Source organism: Periplaneta americana, chromosome 16 (genome assembly GCF_040183065.1).
Source record: "Periplaneta americana isolate PAMFEO1 chromosome 16, P.americana_PAMFEO1_priV1, whole genome shotgun sequence".
In the NCBI taxonomy this organism is placed as follows: Eukaryota; Metazoa; Arthropoda; class Insecta; order Blattodea; family Blattidae; genus Periplaneta; species Periplaneta americana.
In genome coordinates, this window is record NC_091132.1 from 12530798 (window position 1) to 12552906 (window position 22109).

Below are 22109 nucleotides of genomic sequence, written 5' to 3' on the forward strand. Positions count from 1 at the left end.
TTTGATGACAAAACTAAGTTTTCTATAATTTATTTTATTACAACATTTTTACAATCGCCGGCGAGTAATAACAAATGAATAACATCTATCGACAAAATACGAATAATAACAAATGAATAACATCTATCGACAAAATACGAATAATAACAAATGAATAACATGTATTGACAAAATACGAATAATAACAAATGAATGACACCTATTGACAAATAACAAACGGCGATCACACATCAAAATGTTAGCTTCTAAAAACAAACTATTTATTTAAATTAAAAGTGATTAATAATAATTTATTTTTATTAAGATCGGCCAAAAAATAGTATGCAATGCATGTGTTACGTGTATAACAGAATCTCGCAAATGGAGAAGATGAGATCTCTCCATATTTTTATATAATACACAAAAAAAGTATAAACGTTATTCAAATATCATTTCCGATTTAAACTGAAATCACATTAACTTTCTTATTTCATTGAAACTTCGATATCCTTCCACACCACAGGCGGAACTGATATCTGATTTGGGTTGTGTTATTTCATGATCAAATGAAACTGGAAGATGGGGTAGCTTTACAACCATATAACCGGCACACATTAAGTATTAGACCTAATTATTCCGTGACGTATACAATTTTTATCATTAAATATTTTTTTCCTGTATTTCTTGAATTAACGTTTGTGTACCATGTTAAATTTCGTTTATTTTTATTTGCGTAAACAATGATGGACAACGGAGCCAACACAAAAAATTATATTCGTACACAATGCACGCTACATTTACATTTGTTTGGTGTGATTTATTAAAGAATGTATTCAAGACATGTTAAACGAATTATTCTTGCATTAAAAACAGATGCTGCCTGGACCAAATGATCATGTTTTAATTGTCTGGTTACAATAACAATTAAGAAACTTGTTAAAGGAATTATCTTTTCACCAAATGTGTTCCTCCTGGATCAAAATGATCGTATATTAATTAATTCAAATACAATTTCAATTAAAAACACGTTAAACGAATTATCTTTCCACTAAAAACTGATGTTCCCTGGAGCCAATGATCGTATTTTAATTAATTACTCCAAACTTTGATCTGAACTGTAAGTAACGTCATTAATTTCAGAGGGGCTATTCTTTGTAATGTTTCAAACAAAAAAAAGTTTATTGCAATTTTGCTTCTTTTTGCTTCCCTTTGAAGATAAAAATTGTTTTATATGAAACATTTCATAGCGTGTTTTGGGAAAGTCATTGATTGAATAACCAATATTCTCAGTACATTTAAGAGAGCAGTGTATTGTGATAATAAATTATTGAAAGAATTTTAGTTTTGTCCTTTAAATGTGCAAAAATTTGATTCGAACAAGTGTCACATTATAAAATTCCTTTGCAGAACGAAAAGTCACATTTGTTTGGATCACATTCAAAGGACAAAACTAAAATTTCTCTACCTGCTGTAGAGGCAGCGATTAAATTAGCACCTATGACATCATGTGCTGTCAAAAGAACCTTTTTGTCCTTCAAATGTATTTTGAGAGACAATAGAAAAAAACTTCAGTCGAGAATCTTGAAAAGATTTGGTCATGTATTGCAACCAGGAACAGTACCAGTGAATAATGTTTTGTTTGTTTGTTTGTTTGTTACTTTTTAAAATAATTCTTGATCAAGTTTGAACAAATTTAATTTAAAAGTTGTGTGTGTACTGTACCTTTTATCTATTGGAAATTGAAATTTATGTAGGTATATCAAGGCAAGTTAGGCCTATATTAGATAAAATGTTAATTGTTACAATTATTTATTGAAACTACAAATAATGTTAAAGGGGAAGGAGCAAAAATTTCGAATCTTATAAATTTTGATAAACAGTTTGATTCTTGAAAAAGTCAGTTTCGTGGTCCATGTTACCTTAATAAATATATGTTTAACTGTAAAGATACATTTTTAACGATCGGGCAGTTTTTGCGACCCCTTTTCACAGGTTGGACTTAAAACTTAAGAAGAAACCTATTTCACCTATTCCAAAAAACTAAAATGATCTTTTTAAAAACCTAAAAATCCAGTCCCTGTTAATGATATATTACAATATGTCCAGGTTTGAATACAGCAGCGTGCAAATTAATCCGAACACGACATATTTTTACATTTTCTGTCATTGTTGGCCTCACAGCTGCTCATACCGCTTTAATTGACATCTGTAGTACCTACGTATAATTCCATTGTTGAAGGTCTGTCATTATTTTTTTATGATATGTGACATTTTGCCTGTCGTTTTGTACTTATAAGCATTTCAGTTGTGTTGAAGACTTAATACTGCAATCCTGTGTACATTCTGTCGTCTTCACAAATGGATACAACTCCACGAAAACGGTGTAAAATTATAACATTAGCAGAGCATTCTTATATGACACAGAGGCAAATTGCTGCAGAATGTCACATCGATTTGGCTACTGTTAATTCGATCATAAAACGATACAGGGAGACTGGATCCATCACACCCCAGAAAAAAGGAAACTGTGGCCGGAAAAGGAAGACTTCACCTGCAGATGATCGTTTAATTGTCAGGAAAAGTAAATTAAATCCTAGACTAACTGCTGTCGACTTAACCCGCGAGTTAATGGCTACCACTGGGGCGAATATTCACGTCACAACAGTGCGGCGTAGGCTTTTGGAAGCTGGACGAAGGGCTCGTAAGCCTATTAAGAAGCAACTGCTAACCCCTGTTATGTGCAAAAAACGCTTAATGTGGGCAAAATTACATCAACACTGGACAGTGAATGACTGGAAGAATGTACTTTTTCCGATGAGTCTCATTTCGAGGTCCACGGCCATCGTGTTTCTTACGTACGGAAAGGATCCGAAAAAGTAACAGCAGCTCATCTCCAACAAGCACCCAAATACCCCTCACCCCCCTAAAGTAATGTTTTGGGGTTATTTTACACATGAAGGGCCTAGAGCATTAATACCTATCAAGGGAATGATGAATTCTGACAAATATATTCACTTATTGGAAGCCAGAATCGTACCCCAGCTGCAAAAATCATTTCCGGATGGCAGAGGTGTGTTCCAACAAGACCTGGCACCATGCCATACGTCTCGAAAAACTACAGAATTCTTCAACAAGAAGAATATTCAGGGACTCCCCTGGCCAGGCAACTCACCCGACATCAACCCCATTGAGAACTTGTGGTCAATTTGCAAAAGAAGAATGCAAAAAATGGATTGTTCTACAAAGGAGAAGATGATTTCTGCCCTCATTGGTGTATGGTTTCGCGATGAAGAAATGAAGAATATTTGTGGAAATTAGTGGAATCCATGCCAAATCGTCTCAGAGCTGTTATTAGGAACAAGGGAGGCCACATAGATTACTGAGGTATGTCTTAGACCCTTTTTTTATCCCGTGTGAGTGTTTTTGCATAAGTAATTACGTTGTTCGGATTAATTTGCACGCTACTGTAGATGTTTTTTTTTTTTTAATACATGGAAACAATAGCTATGGAAGATCACGGTGTGAAACAAATGAATGTTCGTTTATATATTTATCATTGTGCTGGTTCCATTTCGCACCACCAATGGTTTTGCTGCTTAATGATGTATAATTTTATAATAATTCGTCGACCACCGCAATGAGGTCAGTTGACTGCACTGTCCAGGCTTCGAGCAGGAAACTGCACTCCTCCCTAGACCAGCCGTCTGCCGGATTTTGAGAATGATAATGTAGTGACAATAGAATGAAATTCGGAAGAAATCATGTTGATGGTTGACATGAGAAAACGGGAGAACCCCGAGATATCTCGTCCGCAAGTGTCGCAAATGATTTTTCACAAGAAAAGCCTACGAGATAGGCGAAGTTATCTGTACTCAACCACTGTAGGAGCCAATAATATGCAGTACTTCATATTTTAATGACGGAAAAAATAAGGGATTTCTTTAATCCATATAATTGCGTGAAACCTATATGCTGTTCGTGATCATATTTGGTTGGATTTGAAACAAAAGTTTGATATTTGTTTTCATTTATTTATTTAATCAATCTTTGGTCACGTCATGGCGGATTAGTGTTCCGGTTCTTAATCCACCATCACTCTGTATATATAAGTTCCGACGCTGTTATTTCCGGCGTGACTTCGCCTCTTTGCTTACGGCTTAGGAAGTGAAGGCACTATAAAGTCTAGGTAGGTAGTATCCTTCGCCATTTTTGTTCTTACGTTGCCGAGCTACCATACGAGGAATCTATTTTCCATACCGTTAAACATTATCATGTCGTAGCTCCTATGATAATAAATCAAACGCAATGTAATTCAGCAAATAATTGAGCGGCAAATAACGTCTTCGTGTGCTTTCTGCGAACGCCAACGAAAGAGCTAAAATGGCGGGCGATTATATTAAGTATTTATCGAGCCTTAAGAATGAATCAGCGAATCACAAATAAATAAAGAAATATAATTACAAAACAAACAAAGAGAAATACAAATAAAATAATACAAGCAATATAAAAAGAAGATACAGTAGTATTAACAAAATTTGAGACCGAATGAGCAGCGCTCGTGCTCGGTCGCAGTTCAGATATAATATTAAAATAAAAAATAATAATATAAATAAATAAGTAAAATAAAATAGGAACTAAAATATAATTACAGCGGCAATGGAATTATATAATATAATATTAACACTATAGAAGAATAATATCGCACGTGAAAAGTAGGACTAATATATATTTCAAAATTATAGAATACAAATATAATATAGGTTGATTAATTCATACACATAGACTATAAATTTATTTAATCAAATTGAAGATATTAACACGTTTCTAATTTTCTTGTTATATGTTAGTGGGTTACATGTTAGAAGTTCTGGGTGTAATTTAGTTAAAGCATTGTACAACCGAGGGCCAAAATTTATGCTATGCTTTAGACCAGCAGATGTGAGACATTTAGGTTCTACTAATGTTGAATTAATATTTCGTCTTGTGTCATAATTGTGTGTCTGTAATACAAACTTATTACGATTTTTATGATAAAATTTTAACAGCGTATACTTATAAATTTGTTCAATATTAAATACATTAAATTCAGAATAAATTAATTTAGTTGGATAATCGAAACGTTTCTTCAAACAAAACAAAGACGCACACGTTTAAATGTAGCCGACCTGCAACGCGATTGGCTGCCGGAAATTAGAACGACGGGACTATATAATTATTACAAAAAAATAATACATATGGAACCTAGAAGTATCAGCATCCATTCACAATAATAATAATAATAATAATAATAATAATAATAATAATAATAATAGTAATAATCAGCGCTTTTTTTCAGCCGGAACAGTCCGGAACGCGTTCCGGTAAACTTTTTGCCATTACAAATTTCAACGAGAAATTGAAAATTAAAATTGCTGCCACTACCGAGTCCAAGAGTTTACATTTTCTCATTATTATCGTTGGTGCAAAAATAACACATGCAATCTAGTGCTGCCATCTTCCGTTATTGATCCTGAAACTATAGCTCGAAATCGCAAAATTTCCGTTATTCTTAAAATGGATGAGCTCCGTTTGGAACTTATTGTAATATAAGGTGTTATCGCCGCGCTCTCATGGTTGACATGTCGGCATCATACAATAACGTGCGGTGTGCTTTTAAAACATAATTTTGCCGACCGATTGTTGCTCTGTAGGTTTCACTCTAAGCGTCACGTTGTCACGTCTACTTCCTCGATAAGAATAAGCACTAGTTTGTTATATTGTTAAATGGCTATTATTATTATTATTGTTATTATTATTATTATTATTATTATTATTATTATTATTATTATTATTATTATTTGATATACGAGTACGTTGACATTCTTAACTCTTAATAATAACTCTTTAATAATAATTTTTAATCACATACCTTAATGTTCGTCCTCAGCACAAGACATTGCAACCTCGGTTTTAGTCCACGTGGATTAGACAAGTAGGTGTCATTTAATAATGGAAGCAGCTTATTGGTTGCAATATTGAAATTGAGGCGAGTGATTGGAGCGGCGACATAAGAAATTGAAAACAATAATGCAATTAAATTTCAAAGACCTGCCGAATGTTAACCATGATTGCGCGGCGATAATATGTAGGGCTAATATTTTGAAGCCTACGTTTTTGTTATATAATGTAATCGAGTGATAGAGTTCCGGTAAACTTTTTTCCATAAAAAAGCACCGATAATAATATTGGGTTGAATTTCCTGGTTGAGGTTTTTCAGGGTTTTCCCTCAACCGTAAGGCAAATGCCAGGAAATTCGGGCCACAACATCCCTGAATATCACCGGCATCATTCATCACCAAAATCATATTCATAACAAATCAGTAATACATATACAGTTGCCATCTAGTTCACAACAGTACACAAGCCTTCGGATTTCACACAGAAGATTAACTCGCGATATGACCAAAGATGTTAAAGCGAGTATAAATAACAGCGAGACAAAATAATAATAATAATAATAATAATAATAATAATAATAATAATAATAATAATAATAATAATTCTTTTCATTCCATTCTTCCTACTCCTAGCATTGAAATTTAACAAGGCAGAGCCTTCTCGTTAACTACTTCATAATCTTCCTCATTCCATGAGGCCTAGTCTCCAGACAACAATGCAATTGATAGTCGAAACGATTCACACATCAATATGACGCCAATGAATTTGTTTGAAATGTTAATGAATATTAATAGTCCTTATGTCATTACAGAGAACTGAATTCAGTAATACCACAGTTAAGTATTTAGAATTAAAGTATGTTAAATTAATTATTTAATAATTCTTTATATTCACCGTATTTGTGTACGAATAATTATTTTTGGTTAAATTCAAGTTAAGTTTAATATTCCGTTAAGCTTTTACGTACCACGTGAATATTTTTCAAGTCCATCTGATACCGAAATCACAGATCTAGAGCAATCTTGTTTTAACACAGCCTTCCTCATATGAAGATATGAATCACTGACGCAGAAAGAAATCATAACCTATTATTTATTTATTTAGACTTATATATTTATATATGTATTCAATTATTTTTTAATTACTTACTTATTTACTTATTTGTTTGTTTATTTATTTATTCAATTATTTATTTAATTACTTATTTAGTTATTTTATTTATATATTTATCTATTTTCATTTATATATATATTTATTTATTTACTTATTTTTATTTATTTATTTAGACTTATATATTTATTTATTTATGTATTCAATTATTTGTTTAATTACTTACTTATTTACTTATTTGTTTGTTTATTTATTTATTCAATTATTTATTTAATTACTTATTTAATTATTTATTTAGTTATTTTATTTATATATTTATCTATTTTCATTTATATATATATATATATATATATATATTTATTTATTTATTCATTCATTTATTTATTAGTTTATTTATTTATTTATTTATTCATCTATCTATCTATCTATCTATCTATCTATCTATCTATCTATCTATCTATCTATCTATCTATCTATCTATCTATCTATCTATCTATCTATCTATCTATCTATCTATCTACCTATCTATCTATCTATCTATCTATCTATCTATCTATCTATCTATCTATCTATCTATCTATTTATTTTTGTTTTATTTAATTAATTAATTAATTTTATTTATTTATTTTATTTAATGAAGTTACTTATTTATTTTATTTATTTATTTAATTAATTAATTTAATTAATTAATTAATTTATTTATTGATTTAATTTATTAATTAATCTATTTAATTTATTTATTTATTTAATTTATTTATTTAATTTAATTATTTATTTATTTAATTTATTTAATTTAATTATTTATTTTATTTATTTATTTTATTTATTTTATTAATTTATTTATTTATTTATATTTATTTATTTACTTTATATTTATTTATCTATTTATTTAATTAATTTAATTTATTTATATTTATTGAATTTAATTTATTTATTTTATTTATTTATTTATTTAATTGATTTATATATTTAATTTATTTATTTAATTAATTTATTTATTTTATTTATTTATTTATTTATTTATACGTCATTGTTTGGAATTGTCCTTCTAAACAGACGACATTATCAGATGGCTGGGTATTTTTTTTTCTGGAACTGCTGTGTGCACACAGCCTCTTACAAGTCATGATGTGTTTTGAAAGATTTCCGCTAACTGCGCAATATCTTATTAGGAATTTCAAAATGGACTCCACTGCTGGATAACCAGAACTGTATAGGAAAACCGAAGTTAATAACGCTCAGTTAAGCAGAAAGTAATCTAAATTACCTGTTTGTAACCGATGAACAAAAAGTTGCTGATGGAATTATTGTAAATTCCGGGAAGAGATGAATACAAAGTCAATCAGTAACTCTTTTAACAGAAGTGAATTCTCTTTTTTTCTGCTAGTTGGAAAAATCACATTGAGCGGTTATTATCGAAAGCAGTGGGTAATGACTGCTGCAACACAGCGCTGTTGTGTCTGCTTGTTAGCTCTCGTGTTTAATTGTCTGGCTGATCCATATCACTGCAGTCTCTACGAGACCAATTTGCACATAGCGTACAATGATACAGCTCATTATTATGTCCAAATTTACCACAAAATCAACACCATTCCCGCTGTGTGATTCCTAGACCGTGCGATTTACCTCATCGTCTCATAGAGTAAGTACAGTCTTCCACTTCCTCTTTTTCTAAGGTTTTGTAACTCTTCCTTGGAATTTTTTGTAGTCTTTTTGTCTTTAATTTTTCATTTTTATCATCATCATCATCATCATCATCATGAATCAGTCTTTTGGACTATTCCTTTTCAAGAATTTAAAACCGTTCTCTCCATGTTTTCTTGGACGGTCGCTGTCTTCCTTATCCTCAGCTCAGTAGTTGAAAATTCGTTTCGGAAATCTGTCACTGCCCATTTGTTCTAGTTGCTCCACACATACGTAGGCCGCTTGGCTGGGCCCATTGTCCTGTTCGGAATGGAATGATGTGCATATTCTAAAGTCTTCTTGCTCTACAGATTCCCTCACTATCCGCCCCCGAACTCCCTTAGTCTGCAGGATCCCTTTACCTTCCGCGGTCCCTCAACCCCCAGTCTACGAGATACCATAATCTCGGGGGAGAGCCCACGGTACATAGCACTACCACCAACAACTAATGGCCACATATCACAGTGTCCAAGTTGGGTAGCGACCCGCATCTGACTCTACATGGATGGTAAGCCCAAAATGGGGGGGGCAGAAGAAAGGGAGATGATGATGATGATGATTATTATTATTTTTATTATTATTATTGATGATGATGATGATGATGATGATGATGATGATGATAATGATAATGATGATGAAAGAGCGGAAGTGTAAATGAAGTATAGATAGTTGAAGGTATTATAGAGGAAAACGGAAGTACTCCGAGAAAACCTTTTGCAGCGTCTGTTTTGTCCATAACAAATTGCATTACAACCTGGCTGAGGATCGATCTCGGGCCGCCTGGATGGAAGACTAGCGCGCTATGTATTGAACCGCAGTCTACAGTCTGATCCGTTTGGATATGGATAATATTAATTTATTATTATAAAGCTATTATGATAGTAGGAAAAATTTCTTGCTGGTTATTTTATAATTAAAAGATGGGAATTTCCATATTATGACAATCAACAATGCATGATCTGAAAGGATAAATTTTAATGAAAATCGTAGATGATTAAAATGGATACTACAAATCAACAGCGGGCACAATGTGTTCTCTGATATGCTAAATTTAGGAGTGTTAAAAGAGTTCAATGGGAATTTCGACGTGAGTATGGTGTGCGTAATGTACCTAAATATGATTCCATAATGTTGTGGTATCGAACATTTGTAGAAACAGGTTCTGTGTTAAAAAACATGCAGGAGGTCGCAGGCGAAACCCGTACGAGAAGCAGCCATCTCTTGGCTTGGCCCCCAAACTCCCCAGATCTAACCCCTCCTGACTTCTTCGTGTGGGATTTTGTTAAAGACATTGTCTATTCACAGAAACCCAGGAACATTGATGATCTGTGAGTAAAAATTACTCAAGCTTTTCAACAAATCACCCCTCTTATGTTACAACGTAGGCCTACATGGGCCGAACTGCATCACTGTTATGAGTTTTGCAGGGTACGCAATGAGGGTCATGTTGAGCTCTGAGGAATATCCCATCTTTCAGTGTTGTATGCACAAAGTTTGAACAAATAAAGTTCAGTAGTAAATGTTTTACAGTGTTTTTATTTTATCCATACCAAAACGGATCACCCTGTAGAATGTGCTCATATTTTATCACCCCTCAACTGTTCCTTGAGAGATATAAGCTCCTTACAGTCGCCTATTCCTTTGCCAGAGCCTGTATTTTACTTGGCAGTTATTGTACATTGCTTTCTGCACCGGTGTTTTGGGCAATGTCATGTTATGATATGTTACTCAATTGGAACGGTGCACAGACTACAGGAAATCTTGTCTCCAGAAACTAACTTCTCTCCTAGTTTTAGTAGTTAACATTTTCTTGTGTCTTGTTACAGTTACTTGGGCCGTAAGCGTCTCCACGAGTCGGAGGAGCCCTGGGTACCTGGATCGCGGTATCTGGTTCGAGCCGGCTATTCGTACTGGACTCTGGGCTACCTTCTCAGTCAGAGCGGAGCCCGCAAGCTATTGGCCGCTCGGCCGCTAGAGAATCTGGTGCCTGTGGACGAGTACCTGCCAATCTTGTTCGACAAACATCCACAGTAAGTAGTTAGTATGCATGAGAAACCGTTGAATGTAGTTACGTGACAATAAGCATTTTCGGGTTAATGTTCGACTGTTGAAATCGATTGTACGTAGGGATCAGTCGTATGTAGTTACGTGTTAATACGATAATGGTTTAGAAAGTTATGTTACGTAAGAGCGAGCCGTATATAGTTACGTGATAATGTGATAAGCATTTGGAATTTGACGTTTTTCTGTAAGATATGAACAGTTCTATTGGTTCTGTTGTGTTGTGGTCGACTGCTGAAATCGATTGTACGTAGAGATCAGTCGTATGTAGTTACGTGGTAATACGATAATGGTTTAGAAATTGATACGTTTAAGTAAGAGCGAGCCGTATATAGTTACGTGATAATATGATAAGCATTTGGAATTTGACGTTTTTCTGTAAGATATGAACAGTTGTATTGGTTCTGTCGTGTTATGGTCGACTGCTGAAATCGATTGTATGTGGAGATCAGTCGTATGTAGTTACGTGGTAATACGATAATGGTTTAGAAATTGATACGTTTAAGTAAGAGCGATAATATGATAAGCATTTGGAATTTGACGTTTTTCTGTAAGATATGAACAGTTCTATTGGTTCTGTCGTGTTATGGTCGACTGCTGAAATCGATTGTATGTGGAGATCAGTCGTATGTAGTTACGTGGTAATACGATAATGGTTTAGAAATTGATACGTTTAAGTAAGAGCGAGCCGTATATAGTTACGTGATAATATGATGAGCATTTGGAATTTGACGTTTTTCTGTAAGATATGAACAGTTGTATTGGTTCTGTCGTGTTATGGTCGACTGCTGAAATCGATTGTATGTGGAGATCAGTCATATGTAGTTACGTGGTAATACGATAATGGTTTAGAAATTGATACGTTTAAGTAAGAGCCAGCCGTATATAGTTACGTGATAATATGATGAGCATTTGGAATATGACGTTTTTCTGTAAGATATGAACAGTTCTATTGGTTCTGTCGTGTTATGGTCGACTGCTGAAATCGATTGTATGTGGACATCAGTCGTATGTAGTTACGTGGTAATACCACAGTCTACTATATACAGTCGCGAAGCTTGAGGTGTTTTTTTGCAAATCTCGTGATAAAGCGCTCCAAGCGGTTAGCAACTAGAAACAATAGACAGTCCATGGTCGACTTTGGACTGTGTCGTATTTCTGTCGAGTGCTAGCTCGTTGCGTATTTCACATTTATGCTTGTGAAATGTTCGTTATTGGTTATAATGAAAATGTTAATGGCTAAAATATAATAATTGGAATAATAATAATAATATGGGACAAGGAGGAGACGTTTGTAATGCTATAAATTGTAGCAACAGTAAGAGAAAGAGGCCAGAGTTATCCTTTTTCCGATTTCCGAAAGATTCAGAAAGGTTCCTGGGTTTCCACAAGAATGCTGTGCAGAAACAAAACTGTTAATTTGAAGTTCTTTGTGACTGTTAGAATACATTATAACCTTAAATTTCACAATGAAATGTTTCAGTCTAACCGAAAGGACACTAGATACCGGTTAAAGTTCTGTCACTTAGGCTGCTAAATTTCCAGAGAAATAAAGGTTAGGTCTACTTTTTTTTTCAGAGGATATATTTTTAATTGTAGCTATTAATTTTGTTATTATTTTTATGTGTTATTTTACTAAAGACTTAGAAAAATTAAGCTTGTTTTAATGAAATTTATTGATCACGTTTTATTTTCAATTCTGGTGGGATTATTATTGCTTAGGCCTACTTTTTTCTTCAAAGGATATGTTTTTAATTATAGCTGTTAATTTTGTTGTTATTTTTATTTGTTGCTTTACTAGAGACGTAGAAAAATTCTGTTACAATAAAATTTATTGATCACGTTTTATTTCCAATTCTGGTGTGATTATTATTGCTTAACCTCATCCCACTTTAACTACGTAAGCATACACTACAAGTACCGGTACACGTAAGTTACTCCATTAATTCATATTTCCATTATTATTGTTGTAAAGAGAAATGCAAATTAATATTTATTGGTTTCATAGTTAATTATCGCTATCGCTATAATCTTGAATTAGTGAAGCTATTATAGTACATTTCAGTTCGTTTTGCACAAACAAAAATTATATTAACTTATTTCTTGCAGGTATCTTCGAGTTTATGGTGGAATTTAATATGCATTCATTAAAATAATAAATTATCTTTATGCATTTAATATTTCAATAATGGAAGGAAGGTGGTAATTTTTTCCAAAAGAACACGACAACGAAAGTGTAACATATTTTGTCGGCTGCTAGGAGAGAGATCTGCGATGATGAGGCGATAGTAGCGATCCTAGTGGTGGGCAACTACCCATGTTTGCATTTTTACTACATATTGAGCTTCGCGACTGTATATAGTAGACTGTGGTAATACGATAATGGTTTAGAAATTGATACGTTTAAGTAAGAGCCAGCCGTATATAGTTACGTGATAATATGATAAGCATGTGGAATTTGACGTTTTTCTGTAAGATATGAACAGTTCTATTGGTTCTGTCGTGTTATGGTCGACTGCTGAAATCGATTGTACGTGGAGATCAGTCGTATGTAGTTACGTGGTAATACGATAATGGTTTAGAAATTGATACGTTTAAGTAAGAGCCAGCCGTATATAGTTACGTGATAATATGATAAGCATGTGGAATTTGACGTTTTTCTGTAAGATGTGAACAGTTGTATTGGTACTGTCGTGTTATGGTCGACTGCTGAAATCGATTGTACGTGGAGATCAGTCGTATGTAGTTACGTGGTAATACGATAATGGTTTAGAAATTGATACGTTTAATTAAGAGCCAGTCGTATATAGTTACGTGATAATATGATAAGCATTTAGAATTTGACGTTTTTCTGTAAGACGTGAACAGTTGTATTGGTGCTGTCGTGTTATGTTCGACTGCTGAAATCGATTGTACACAGGAATCAGTCGTATGTAGTTACGTGGTAATACGATAATGGTTTAGAAATTGATACGTTTAATTAAGAGCCAGTCGTATATAGTTACGTGATAATATGATAAGCATTTAGAATTTGACGTTTTTCTGTAAGATGTGAACAGTTGTATTGGTACTGTCGTGTTATGGTCGACTGCTGAAATCGATTGTACACAGGAATCAGTCGTATGTAGTTATGTTATATGAAACATTTGATAAATTTAATTAGAAGAGCCTTTAGAGCCAACCTCAGCATGATATTCTGCATGTGATATTCTATAATTTAACAGTGGTCTGTATAGCAAGTTTGTTGGTCGACCAATATTAAACATAAAAAAAAAACATTTGAAATTTGATACGTTTACGTAAGATGTAAGTAAATATCTTCTATTGGTTCTCTCGTGTTCATGCTCGACTTCTGAAATCGATTGTACGTAGGATCAGTCATATATAGTTTCGTAGTAATACGATAATGGTTTAGAAATTGATACGTTTAAGTAAGAGCCAGTCGTATGCAGTTATGTGGTAATTTGATAAACATGTGGAGTTTGATACTTTCAAATAAAATATGTTGACCAGTTCTACTGTAGATTTCGTGTTACATAAACGCGCAGTAACTTTGATATGAAATTTGTACAGAATTAATTGCATAAATGTAGGCCTACCTATACGGTGCAGTTTATAAATTTAATTGTGCTCCTTCATTACGTTCTTTTACTGTAGGTAAGGTGGAGAGGGGAAACGGGATTCATTAACCGGCAAAATAAAATGGGAGGAGAAACAAAAGTAATGGTATTGACCGCCACTTTTGAAGTCATTAACTCGGCTGCTTTTGGACGTTGTATATGGCTTTCCTGTACTTTTTTACATCATTAGATTCTATCAGAAACAATACCACAAAAATTATTCCACCAGCTATTCCACGAAGTGCCTAGTTCGGAATACATTGCATTATATGTGACCTAATAACAGAATCAAGTACGTTTTTATGGTGTATTAAATTATATCAGTATTTCAGAAGATAAATTTAATGTATAGTCTTGGCGATAATATTGGACGTTGGCACTGGAATGTGTTTTGTTTCGTTTCGCGTTAATGAAGGTGCAAATACTCTATTCAATGGATGTAGGGCGCAGTAGAGAATAATCTAAATCAGGTGGAAAATGAAAATTGCTTCACAAGTGAATGACACTTTTACGTTGATTGCATACGTCAGTGGCAGACAAAGGGGGCAATCTATACAAAATGAATAGCCGTGATTATTGGAAAAAGGCAGTGTCACTTCCAATTTACATTACCGATAGCATATTATGAAACTGAACCTGTGTTCAATGTTTATGGGAATGACCTATTTATTAGATTTTATTATTTGTGTTCTATGTGTATTGTTTGCTTGTTTATATATATGTATGCATTTCTTTATTAAATTAATTATTTTATCAATTTAGTCTTGCATTTATTTATTTCTTTGTATAGTACATATTTTCATGGATTCGTTATCGTAATGAACATATATACAGAGTGATTCAAAAGGTTTTTTGTGACGTGCTAGCTGGTGAGAGATATTGCTATTTGAAGGGAGAAATAGAATAAATTAAAATAAATAAAAAACCTGTAATGCGTTTTGTAATTAAGTGCATGGTTAATTAGAAAATAAGGCTGAAAGTCTGCGTTGCTTGGCAACGGCACATCGCCGGCTCAACTATGAATCACACACGAACTTGATCTGAGCACGGCCTACTTGATGCTCGCTTCGCTTCTCCTTTAGGGTACGTACACGTTGGAGCAGCGATAAACGATAAAAGAAACGATCTAGCGACGCTTTGGTATTATCAAAGAATCAAGTGTTCATATCGGAGCAACGAGGACGCGGGAAGCGAACATTTTGATTTATCAGTAGAAGATATTCTATACATCCACTTAATGAGAGAAGATATATAGAAAGTATCAGCTGCCAAGTTCAAGGTTAATATAACTGAAATACGTACAAAATTAAACCCGTTTCTCGTCCTAAAGATAGTATAAATTCGTTGTGTTGTGATTGGTTCTTGTGATCACATAACATAGGACGAATAAATACACAACTGATCAATTTGTCAATATCTACAATAATTAATTTAATAAGCCGAAATAATAATAAATCGATTAATATTCGGATATATTGATAATCACCGATATTTATAAATAATAATAATAATAATAATAATAATAATAATAATAACAATGATTTATTTTAGCTGGCAGAGTTAAGGCCGTAAGGCCTTCTCTTCCACTCAACCAGCAAAAAGTGTATATACATATGTAAGAACTTACAAAGAATTCAACAATTTGATTTAGATGAGAGTTACATGTATACAAGAGTTATTTACAAATTAAACAACAAAATACTATGAACTATTAATTAAACACTGAAATAAACTGTGTAGCAGAATTAAACTAAAATACATAGCATGTTAATATACTTCAAATAATATTAGATAATAGAAAGAGATTATTATGAGACAATTAAAATACAGCACAATCTGGATGATGTCTAAAGAAAAAAGTAACAATGTAGTCAGTGATATTTTAAATCAGTATGATTGGAGTGAAATGCTAATAAAGTTATCTTTTAAGCTGTTCTTAAAGGTGTTTGTTGTCTTGCAGCCCCTAATACTTTGTGACAAGGAGTTCCATTGACGCGAGGTGGATATTGTAAAAGATGATGAATAAGAAGATGTTCTGTGAAGAGGTATACTTAGCGTGCCACAGATAAGTGATCTGGTATTTACGTCGTGGTTAGAGTATAGATAAGAGAAACGAGAAGAAAAGTAATTTGGTGTTGAAGTGTGCAGAATTCGAAAGAGTAAAGACAAAGTGTGTAAAGTTCTACGTTCTTTAAGTCGGAGCCACGAGAGACTTGCGAAGGACGTGGTATGTGATCATATCGTCGGATGTTGCACACATATCTGACGCACATATTCTGAGCTCGCTGTAACTTGACTGACAGTTCAGAACTTAGGTCACTTAACAAAACGTCACAATAATCGAAGTGCGGCATTACTAGGGTTTGTACTAGAGTAAGTTTTAGTTGCTGGGGCAAGAAGTTTCTCAAACAGTGAATGGAGGAACAGATTTTTTTTATCGTTTCTTTAACTTGAAAATTCCAACTTAGATTATTATCAAAAAAGAAGCCAAGATTTTTTTACGACAGATGAATAAGGGATTAGCGTATTGTTAAGAGTAACAACTGAAAGATTACTGTTATTAAGGGAGTTAACTAAACGCTTATGTCCAATAATTATGGCTTGAGTCTTACTTGGATTAAGTGCGAGTCCGAAATTGGCCGCCCAAGTGGAGACAGTGGCTAGGTCACAATTTAACTTGTCAATCGATTCATTGATCGTATTGGGTCTAGAATATATGTAAAGTTGTAGGTCGTCGAAATAGAGGTGATATCGGCAATACTGTAAGTTCTTTGATACGTCATTAATGTAGATAGAGAAAAGTAATGGTCCTAATACGGAGCCCTGCGGCACTCCCGCCTTTGTGCATCTCCATTGGGAGAATTGATTATCAAGTGAAACACACTGTTGGCGGTCCCGTAGGTAGGAGTCCATCCAGCTCAAGGTATTGTCTGACAGGTGCAAAGCCTTCATCTTTGCAAGAAGCAAGTCGATATCAATAGAACCAAAGGCATTGCTGAAATCGAGAAGAGTTAGTGCCGTTACTTCACCCCTATCCATAGCTTCACGGATGTCCTCAGTCACTTTAAGTAGGGCTGTAGAAGTGCTGTGTCCATGTCTAAAACCCGATTGATAGTCATCAAGGAGTTTGTGTTCGTCGAGATATTTCATAAGTTGTCCATGTACAATATGTTCTAATGCTACACAGATTAATATTATCTTAATCAGAGATCATATGAACGACAAGAGCGAAGAAAATGGAACTTTGCTTTTTCGTCGCTTTTATCGTGTATCTTCGCTTTTATCGTTACTCCAATATACACACCTCAATAATAATGCATGCTTCAATTCTCTCTGATATATTATTGTTATCCAAATATTGAAACCCTATTTTACCTTTGGTATATTAGGGTTGTAGTTTGTTACATGTGAAATACATTATGTAGTGATAATACACAATTTTAAAGAATTAATAGTAGGTGTGAATCATAGTTACAATATAAATACACTAATTAAGAGACAGTAAACAATACTAAATACGTTATGCAATAATTACTTTCAGTTAAAACAAAATGAAATAAAATTAGAAATTATAATCGAAGGTGTAGAGAAATTGCAAGATTATTACATTAATTTGTGATCTTATACATAATTTTAAGCAATATTAATGAGATAATGCACATAATTGGCGTAGTTACAAATAAAATACCTATTATATAGTTGGTTTGCGATAGTAAAGAAAAAATAAAAACAAAATTACTTATGGTTACAAACTATATACCTGTCATCAAATACTCAACAATTGTAAAATCTATAATACAAACATAGTTATTGTTGTCATTACTATTATTATGTCCCAAAGATAGACACCTTGTTTTACATAGTGCATTAGGATTTTATAACATCATTAATTTATATACAATTAACAGCTACAGTCTTGCGTGGATGTGGTGTATAAACTCTGTGAATTGTTTGTAACAACATTTTTTTCTAAGAAAATGGTAAAGGGGTGTGGAGTAATTTAAATTGCAATCCGAGATATGATATCTTAAAAAGTGTCTTTTCCTTTCGAACACTGGACAGTGAAAAATCAAATGTTCAACAGTCTGATTCTCTTTGCATATGCACAGAGATTCTTCTGCACTTTTGATCCTAAATCTTTCAAAGTAGGAACCGAATTTTCCATGGCCGGTCATAAATTGGGTGTAAAAGAAGTCGTTGAGAACTGACTGCAACATAGTCTGTCTTGTACATTGGGAAAGAATAATTTCTTGGTCACAGAGCCTTTAACACTAGAGTTCCAGTATGTATTCCACTTGAGTGTAGTTGTGTGCTTGATCTTCTGCTTGATGTACGAAATAGGATATAGCATCGCTGCTTCTTTTATCGTGTATCTTCGCTTTTATCGTTACTCCAATATGCACACCTCAATAACAATGCATGCTTCAATTCTCTCTGATATAGCATCGCTGCTTCTTTTATCGTGTATCTTCGCTTTTATCGTTACTCCAATATGCACACCTCAATAACAATGCATGCTTCAATTCTCTCTGATATAGCATCGCTGCTTCTTTTATCGTGTATCTTCGCTTTTATCGTTACTCCAATATGCACACCTCAATGACAATGCATGCTTCAATTCTCTCTGATATAGCATCGCTGCTTCTTTTATCGTTTATCGTCGCTCCAACGTGTACGTACCCTTATACAGAGAAGCGAAGGGAGCATCAAGTAGGCCGTGATCTGAATAAAAGCCTTCCGTTCTTTTGTTACTTCAGTAGAGTCACCAGATTTCCGAATGGCAGGAAATGACGATACGTATTGAACTTTTATTTAATTTGCAAGAAACCCGTCCATTTTATTAAAAAACTGTTAACATTTATGGGGAAATTATCTAATTTTGAGTAAAGTATTCATTTGGGACTTATGCATCGTTTACAATGATGCGACGCGACACAGAGACGCCACATTACATAAATTATGGGCCAATAGGAAATCAGAATTCCATGACGTCACGACGCAGATCGCGACGCGACGAAAGTTGAAATTTTAATTAACTTTTACCTCGCGACGTTACCGGAATGCGTATGTTTATGATGGCGTCGTCTGCAACAAAATTGAATACTTTTTCAAATGAGATGTTGATAGAATTGGTTGAAGGATATCCTGAATTACACAGAGTGAATCGTGAGTAATATAATTAATTTCAAGAGGTTATTGTTTGAAAAATTTCAAACGGCCTAAACGCTGCCAGTTAAAATATACCATTATTATTATTATTACTATTATTATTATTATTAGTATTATTATTATTATTACTATTACTATTATTATTACTATTATTATTATTATTATTATTATTACTATTATTATTACTATTATTATTATTACTATTATTATTATTACTATTATTATTATTATTATTACTATTACTATTACTATTATTATTATTATTATTATTATTACTATTACTATTATTATTACTATTACTATTATTATTATTATTACTATTATTATTATTATTATTATTATTACTATTATTATTATTATTATTATTATTATTATTATTATTATTACTATTATTATTATTACTATTATTATTATTATTATTATTATTATTACTATTACTATTATTATTATTATTACTATTACTATTATTATTATTATTATTATTATTATTATTATTATTATTATTATTGGATTGAACTTGGATCCATTTAATGTGTAGTATATACTTTTCGAGTTTTATGTCAGTTTTATTATTTATGCCATTGTTAGATATGTATCATACTATTCTCGTCATTTGCATAACTTACAATATTAATTATATGATTCCTGTCTTCATTTATATGGTTTCATTAATTCATTTATAATACATTTTATTTAATTGCCATCATTTTAATTATCTCACTGAACTAATTTTAATAATATTATTTGTGCTATTTATTTTGTTGCATTTTGGTCAATTGAGTAATGTATACTATTATATTGATTGTATTTTCATCTCATTGCCATTTTCTATCATTCATTCTCATCATCATTTGTTGTTTTGTTTCGTTTTGTACCTGTGCTAAACTGTAATTGGCCTTGTGCTGTTGTTTCGCACATTAATATTCTAAATAAATAAATAAATAAAAATAAAATTATTATTATTATTATTACTATTATTATTATTATTACTATTATTATTATTATTATTACTATTACTATTATTATTATTACTATTATTATTATTACTATTATTATTATTATTACTACTATTATTATTATTATTATTATTATTACTATTACTATTATTATTATTATTATTATTATTATTACTATTATTACTATTATTACTATTATTATTATTATTATTATTTTTACTATTATTACTATTATTATTATTACTATTATTACTATTATTACTATTATAACTATTATTATTATTACTACTATTATTATTATTACTATTATTATTATTAGTCAATTTAAATCTGTTCAACAAAATTGTAATTCTAATTTCATTACTTATGATTCTAATATCACTGACTGTTTGCCCCTGCCAAAAATTACATCCGATGATGTAACTACAGCCATTAAAAAGCTAAAGCCTAATAAATCTAAAGGTACGGATAGCATTCCTAATTTTATAATTAAGGGTTGCTCCAATATTCTCATACCCGTTTTAACTTTTTTATTCAATCTTAGTTTAAAAACAAGAATTTATCCTTCACTTTGGAAGGAAGCATCTATTATCCCAGTTTTTAAAAATGGTAATAAATACAGTGTTACTAATTATAGACCTATTTCTATCCTGAACAATTTTTCTAAAATTTTTGAAAAAATAATACACAAACATATTTCATTTTATGTTAAAAATAAGATCAATTCAGCCCAACATGGATTTACTAGAGGGAAATCTACTACTACTAATTTAGTTTCCTATCTGAATCTCATAATGCCCACAGTCGAAACTCAAGGTCAAATTGACTCAATTTATTTTGATTTTAGCAAAGCATTTGATGTTGTTCCTCACAAAATTTTATTAAATAAATTAAGTAATTTTGGTCTCTCCAATCAATATGTTAATTGGTTTGAAAATTATTTAACAGATAGACAATCTTGTGTTCGACTAGGTAATTCTCTCTCGGTTCCATTTAATAGTTTATGTGGCGTTCCTCAAGGGTCTACATTGACCTCTCTTATTTTTATTATTTATAAATGATATAAGTAAAAGAATAAGTTCTAGCTGTCTTTTATTTGCGGATGATCTCAAAATCTTTCGTAAAATTAATAGTTTGGCTGATTGTCAAATTCTACAAAATGACATTAATTCAATTTCGCGATGGTCTGTTGAAAATGGAATGAAAATTAATCAATCCAAAACTTTTGTTATTTCCTTCTCACGGAAAACTACTTCCCTAAAATTTAATTATTCTCTTAGTAATGTCATAATTGCTAAGAAAAATAGTATTAGAGATCTTGGTGTCATACTTGATTCTAAATTATATTTCCATGATCATGTGCAATATATTTATACCCATTCATTAAGAATGCTTGGTCTAATTAGATCTATAACTTATTCTTTTTCTACTCCGATGTGTCTATTAATTTTATACTATACGTTGGTTAGATCCAAGCTTGAATATGCATCTGTTGTATGGAACTGCATTACTTCCACTGACTCGGCTAAATTGGAGAATATTCAAAGAAAATTTATTTCCTTGTGTTCTTATAGATTTTTACCAAATTCCGATG

General features: G+C 32.1%; 1 protein-coding gene across 1 annotated transcript in view; it reads left to right on the plus strand.

The window, feature by feature from the left end:
* The window catches only part of LOC138691909 (glycosyltransferase 25 family member-like), a 124618-nt gene that overhangs the window by 87940 nt on the left and 14569 nt on the right, over window positions 1-22109 (plus strand). The window contains exon 4 of the mRNA XM_069814515.1: window positions 10536-10739. Within this exon, the coding sequence (XP_069670616.1) occupies window positions 10536-10739 (204 nt within the window). The remainder of the gene's footprint in view (window positions 1-10535; window positions 10740-22109) is intronic.